At 34.9% G+C, this 7,333-nt stretch overlaps 1 protein-coding gene across 1 annotated transcript in view; it reads right to left on the minus strand.

Annotated features, from left to right (window-relative positions):
• Tinag (tubulointerstitial nephritis antigen) overlaps positions 1-7,333 on the minus strand; it is a 76,196-nt gene that overhangs the window by 60,796 nt on the left and 8,067 nt on the right. Inside the window, exons 3-4 of the mRNA XM_028773594.1 lie at positions 1,848-1,916; positions 1,108-1,197 (exon numbers count right to left, since the gene is read on the minus strand). Of these exons, the coding sequence (XP_028629427.1) occupies positions 1,108-1,197; positions 1,848-1,916 (159 nt within the window). The remainder of the gene's footprint in view (positions 1-1,107; positions 1,198-1,847; positions 1,917-7,333) is intronic.

Consider the following 7,333-nt stretch of genomic DNA (forward strand, 5'->3'; position numbering starts at 1 on the left):
GACATAAAATTTTATGCCTAAAGAAATACTAGTTATATTTTAAATATATATCTCAAGGGCCATTGAGATAGGTCAGGAGGCAACATCACTTACTACCAAGACTGATGAAGGCAGTTCCCTCCCAGGGGTCCACTTGGTGAAAGGAAAGAGTCAACCCTTTCAATGTTACCATAGGTATTAGCATCCTAATACAACCATGCTATTTCTACACTCCTACACACACACAAATTTTTAAAATATAATTTCAAAATGCCTTTTAAACATATATATCTGAAAATTACTTCACTTTTCTAGTTGTTTCAAGATGGTTTTTTTACATTCAGTCTTTGGAAAAATGTCAATAAAATTATTGGTGGCTTAAAGACTGATAAATGGCAGAGGGGAAATGTTAAGGCATAGGTTAGCCAGATTATTCATTTTTCATTCTAGTTTATAAAGAAAAAAATAGTAGGAGCCTACATCTTATTTCCCTGTGTATAAGTGGAGAAGTGACCAAATTTCAGGGTCTTCAGCTGACAAGGGTCATTCCCTGTATTCCTTGGCCATCCTTATATCTTAAAATTGCTAGCTACATAGTGCATCTCCACATGTCTTTGGATATCAATGTAAGTAATATTTATTAAATGTCAACCACTTACATGAAACTCAAAATTAGTGCAACATTATAGGTATTATCAAGACAGAACTCCATCTGATTGAGTTCACAGTCTATCTAGGAGGGCCGCATGTGGATTTGGCTTGGTTAAGGCAACAACAGGGAGAAACTGGTCGGAGTCGAACAGTCTTTTTAACTACCACATATGCAAGGGAAGGTTCCTTTACTGTCTCACCACACAATGACACAAATCTTTCCTAGTTATTCTAAGGCTAACATTTAGGTTTTCATTTTCTGTACACATTTTATTTTAACCATTTAATGTTTACCTTGAACATCTGAAATGCACATTTCTGAAAGTCTCCCTTCATACTTTCCCAGTCAGCTTTTATAATTAATGACCATGTTAGAAGCAAATGAAATACAGTATGTGTTTTGAGTAGGTGGGAAATACAGTAGGCATTTTGAGTAGGTAGGAATGACAAGAAGCCTATACTGAAAGACATGCTTACCCGTAGTCTCCTTTATTGATGTGGTCAATTAATTCTGGATGAACAAGGCAAACATGTTGGGAACATTTCCATTGCTGTCCTGAACATGTACTGTAAAGATGAAAAAGTTACGAAAGTCCTTTGGCCTTTACAGGGTATGTTTCCAAAATACTATTAAGAGTAGTACATTGTTAACTAAGTCATGGAACAACTTTCTTGATTAATGTTAGCCATATGGGTATTTGATTTATTGGAGAAAGTAAATCATACAAGCTATATTAGATGCTGATTAATGTGCTTGTGTCCTCTAAAGTGACTATATGAGATGACCTTATATTCACTGCAGCTTAAAAAATTAAAATATAGATTTGATATACTAATATTTGAAAATTCCTGGCAAGTTAACTCAATTTAACCAGCCTGTTTTCATGTTTACTTACTGTGCTAAAAACACAAAAACAAAAACAGAAACAAAACCACAATTTCTCAGCAGCCTATCAAAACATTTATAATTTAGAATACGCTTAATGAGTACTTGCTATATGAAGGCTTACTATAAAACCATCAAATTTGAAGCTTGCATTAAATACATACATAATTACATTTCCAAAATTGTTTTCATGCTTCTGAAAATGTATCTCTTAGGGAATGTGACTTTTGTCTAGATGTGTTTAGGTGTATGCTTTAAAGAGCAGATTCCCGTGTTCCTGGAGAAACACACAGGCAGAAGAACCCTGATCTGTGTCACTTATGTTACTCACCAGGAGTTGCAGTTTTCTTTAACTACTGATCCTTCTTCATAATGCTGGCTATCCCTGGAGCAACCTGACAACAGGACATGCAAGCAAATGAGAATTCCAAGCCGAGTAAACCATAGCCACGCGATACGCCATCTACGACTGTCATTAGTTGATGGAATGTGAAAAACTACTTAGTGCCAATCTGATAGCAGTCTCCATCTGGTTTCTTAGGTCTAGTTGGTCTATGTATCAAATTCCTTTGTGCTTGTTCTGGGAGGTTTTATTTTTATTGGTATGTGTTTCATCCCAAGACAGTTTAATGTGAACTCTATGAAGAAGATGTAGCAGAGAGATTATAAGAACCCGAGGTTGTGATTGACTTCAAGAAGCAAGTGTCTTCCAGACACGACAGGACAGATGCAACTATAAATTCACGGAAATGGTGGCAGTACTCAGGTTCAAGCCAGGTAGGACACCAGCACTGAGAGGGCCAGTGGACATGGGGTCTTACCCCTAATTAAGAAATGATTTGCAATTGATAGATGCTTACAAAGGAAAATTAATGTTCTACAATGCACAGGGTATATCAAAGCACACTCCAGGCCAGGCCCCATGCTCAAGAGCAGTATAAATAAACTTCTTGTTGTTTTGTGTGTAAGATTTTTGTTTCTTTTTTTGCTATTGTTGTTAGGATATTTTTGTCTTATTGTGTTTGTTTTGATTTTCTATTCTATGGGAGTTTTTTGAATGAGTGTGTGTGTGTGTGTGTGTGTGTGTGTGTGTGTGACACAGAGAGAGAGAGAGACAGAGAGAGAAAGACAGAGAGAGAAGGTTAGTGTGTAGGGAGGTAAGGAATGTGTGGGAGAAGCTGGAGGAATGAAAAACATTAAAATATATACAAAAAATATTTAAATAAAAGAAGAGAAATGAGAAAAAGAGATCCAAATGCCTCTTAACTATTTACTGAAATTGACTTTAATTGGTTTATAAGATTACACAAATTATCCAAAAGGGACTGATGATGAATTGCAATAATATGGACACTGTTAGCAAAGTATCATGAGAGTAGTATCCAGATTACAAACTGGGTCAGTTTTAAAAAATAAAATTTTCAGAAATTTAATATCAATGCAAAAGGAACCCCTCTTTCTATAATGGAACATTTTAAAACAAACATATATTATTGATTTATCATATCAGTTGCCCTGAATTTGGCAATAGAAATTATAATCTTCTTGCATTGATAGGAGTCAACACATTTCAAAAAGACCTCAGGAGATTTGATTCAACTGCTGCTAGTCACAATGTCATAGACAACTTCTTAATTAAAAGCCGTTGATTTAAACACATGAAGGTTTCCACTGATACTCTGTTTAGTGAACTATAGCTCCAAGTATCTGCACCTCTGCACTCCTTTTCCATAGAAAATTTGCTATTTCCATAATCACTGACTTGGCTCTCCTGACCAGACATTTCGTAATAAGATAAACTCAAGTAAAGAGGAGATTTAACTTTAAATTAAGTTTATTGTTTAATTACACCACAGGTGAGGTAGTTTTAATAAAGCAGTTTAGCTATTATTACTGGAATAAAGAACCAGACAGTGCCATGAGATAAAGAATTCTAAGGCTGGAGGTTGGTATCAGTAGTTAAGTACTTACTTAACACACAGAAAGGCTACCATTCTGCTTTGTATAATTTAGGTTAAATCTAGTCTAGGCATCTAAATGGAAGTATTGACAGTAGTTCATAGAAATCCAAAAATTATATACATATATGTGTGTGTGTGTGTGTGTGTGTGTGTGTCCTGCTTAGTGTGTTTAGGCAAAAAAAAAAAAAAAAGTTGTCCAGGACTGAGCTCAATGAACTGCAGATGAGAAACATTCAGAAGAATCTGGAATGAATGGATCATAAGGAAATTCAACAGAGGTTGAATCAGAAAGAATAGAATTTCCTAAGAGCAAAATGGCTGCTTTGTTGGTTTGTTGTTGTTGTTGTTGTTGTTGTTGACTTGACACATCCAGGGTCAGCTCAATTGGGAAAATGACTCCCTAAGAGTAGCCTGTAGGCAGGTCTGAGAGACAGTTTTGGTTAATGATTTATGTGGAGGGCCAAACCCACTGTGAGCAGTAACACCCTAGGCAAGGAGCATAAGAAAACAAACTGAAAAACCCATGAGGAGCAAGCCAGCAAGCAGCCTTCTTCCATGCCTTCTGTTTTAGCTTCTACCTCTGGGTTTCAGCCTTGTATGCCTGTCCGGACCTCCTGGGATGAGTGATATAAACTATCAAGTGAAATAGACCCTCTCCTCTCCAAGATTCTTTTTTCATGCTGTTTATCAAGCAATGGGAAATAAACAAGTATAGTTACTCATGTACAATATTAGGCAGAGATCAAGAGCAAGAAAGCAGAAATCTGGGCATTGCATCCAATATTGGAGAAGTCACCAATGGGCTTATCAAGAAAGGAGCCACAAACAGTGAGATCCTTTGGGTATGCAGTGATGAGCAACTTCAAAAATAGAAAGCAAATTGTTTTCTTTAAGATATTTTGTCATTAAATGGACAAAGGACAATAAGATAGAACTTAACAGAGTCAAGGAAAAGTCTTTTTAATTTTTAATTAAAGTATTTGAAAATTAGAAAATTGATAGTTGAGAAAAAAGGGGAGGAAGAATGTTGTAGTATAAAAGAGAATTGAGCTGACAAGGAATACGGGACTCCAAGCTCATAAGAAAGACAGTTCAACTGAAGCTGGGACCAAGACGGAACTAAGACGAGGAAGCTAATCCGTTGATGATGGAGACATAAGACAAGTCCTTTTTTTTTTTTTTGTAAAATGTGTATGAAGTATCTCTGAGTGACTTCACCAAATTGTTGATACATATAACAGTTTTGTAAACAGCATTACATTAAATTAAAAGTAAATCTAGTGACTATTGAAATTAGGAGAGTCTTATGACTTCAACAACTTTTAGAATTAGACATATCAATTATTTGGAGAGGGAAATAGTTGGTCCTATTGCTTCAAGAAAGGATAATAATATGATGTATGTGATTATTTTAAAATACTTGATCACAGTGTATTATAAATATCTGTGCAGGCTGAAGCTACAATGTAGGAAAGACTGTCACTTGCTGTAATCGGAAATCTGCACCCTAGGGCTGTACACTAGCATCCATTTTAAGATGTCAGACTTGAGGGTGGCTGCTTTGTGTGCTTACATTATCAACATGTTCAGCATCAGAATTAGCATAGTGAAGATAAAACTTGGATTTTGTTGGTAAAATTAGCAGCTTGATACTAAACACAGTAGGTCTAAAACAGGTACACTGGTTAGCAATGTTCAGTTTAGGTGGTTAGCTAACATGTTTCAATGTCACAGTGTATCTCTCACATCATGGTTCATTTTATCTATTATTCCTTCAGGACAAATCATATAAAATCATTGACCTTGTCCACTCAGATTGATCTTTATCCTGTATACTGTGACAACATTTAACATTTGACAATTTGATACTTATTTTCAAGGATAATAGGACCCAACCTCTGTAATAGTATCGAATATTCCTCCAGTATTTTTCTCTTTTTTAAAGAAATGAATTCCTAATAACACAGAGACTTGAAATTTCACTCAGATTACAGAGCTCTTTTTAATCGGTGTATTTTTTGGGTAGGTTGATATGTATAGGGAAATTTGAAAATTTGGTTGTGACTGATCTTCATTCAAATAAGGTTAAGGAAGTTGCAAAGGGATAAAAGAATTCATATAACTCGAAAATTCAAGTATGACAGTGATCCACATATAGACATATATGTCACTGACTCATATGCATATATATATGCATGTTTGTATATGTATGTGTGTATGTGTATGCATGTACATATGTGTGAACATGTAGTCTCCAGGTTAGTTGTGTTTTTGAATTCCTATACTGTTTTTTTTATTTGATATTTCAAATCCTGAAGTTACTAGAAGTTCTCATAGGATATGGTGCTTCACATAAAGAGGAAAGGGATATAGCTAATGTATGTTATACTTCTGCCTTATCAAAATGACTGTACTTATCTTTAATCCGTAAGAAAATGTAGAATTTCAATGTTTTCATTTAAACAGTTCTCACAGCAGAAATAAAAAAGGCCATATAACTAGGTCCTGTTACTCATAATCACTAAGTAAACATGTGGCATCATAGGGAAAAGCTGCTTTGTATATACAAAATAGTGGAAATAATATACTATTTTCTTTTCTTTTAGTTCATTTTCCACATTCCTTCAATTTCATGCAGGACTCTTTCAACAAATTATTTCTCAAGATAAGGCAAAACAAGAGGAAAATGTATCTTTCTTGAAGGCAATTACAGTCTAATGTGAACTTTTTGCTACTAACTAAAATGAGTAATTGCTTCCATTCATAATGAATGGTCTAAAAGCTATCCCTGGAACATAAATTCTACCTAAAATATAACTGAGTAGAAATCTTTGCAACATTCCCTCTTGAGAAATAAAGAATGTTGAAGAGACTTTTCAGAATGAACTATATGTTTTAACTAGGCAAAGTCCGGATATACGTTAGTATGTTAGCAGCAGTAGAGCTGTCAGTGTCAGGAGTATGGGGGCTGACACCTGTAATCTCCCAAAGTAGGAGAAAGTCTGAGGCAGGAAGGTTGCTGTGAGTTTAAGGCTGCTCTGAACAACACAGTGAAGGCTAGTCCAGCTTGGATTTCAAGATGAGACTTTGTCTACTTTGTCACTGAAGCTGAGTCATCTTATTTTATAATACTAATATTCAAGATGATATAATGCTATTATGCAAGAGACCTGGGTCCCTAATAATCAGAAAGCAGAGACTTGACTAAGTCTAAGCATTCAAGCCTAGCTTGGGAAACAAGACAAAGTCCTATCTCAAAGTAGGAGATAATTATATTTCATTGAAATTATGATTTAAATAAAAAGGCAAGCATCTAGATAATCATGCTTTTACATGATTCTTAATCATTTCAGAGACCGTCATTCATAAGGGTATATGATATTTCTACTCATTTACAATTGTTCTAATTGTATTTATGTTAAAATTTTCTCACTTGTATATACCATAAGCTTCTCAAGATGTGAGGCTTTACAATTCTCTTTTATGAGCATAGCAGTGCTAAGTTCATGAAGCAATACATTGCAAGCTTTAAATACCAAAAACATCTTCTCTCAAGATGTCGCCTTGAAAAAAAAGTAAGCATTACCTATTGAAACTTGAAAAATTACAGCTCACTACTTTATAAATATATTTTAATAATGACCTCCAGCATGAAAATCATGGCTCTTAAAATATGTTTATTCTTTAAAATTATATAGACAATGAAGTGTAGGCAACAGAAGAAAGCTGGGAGAAGTGGTCTTCCCTACAGAAGAGCAAACCAACCATCTCTTCGGTGCCAACTGATCAGCTCTAGAATCATATGTACCAAAAACATTGTATGCACTGATAATCTTACATTCGTAGATAGATGGGG

This window comes from Grammomys surdaster, unplaced genomic scaffold (assembly GCF_004785775.1).
Source record: "Grammomys surdaster isolate TR1022 unplaced genomic scaffold, NIH_TR_1.0 231, whole genome shotgun sequence".
NCBI lineage: Eukaryota > Metazoa > Chordata > Mammalia > Rodentia > Muridae > Grammomys > Grammomys surdaster.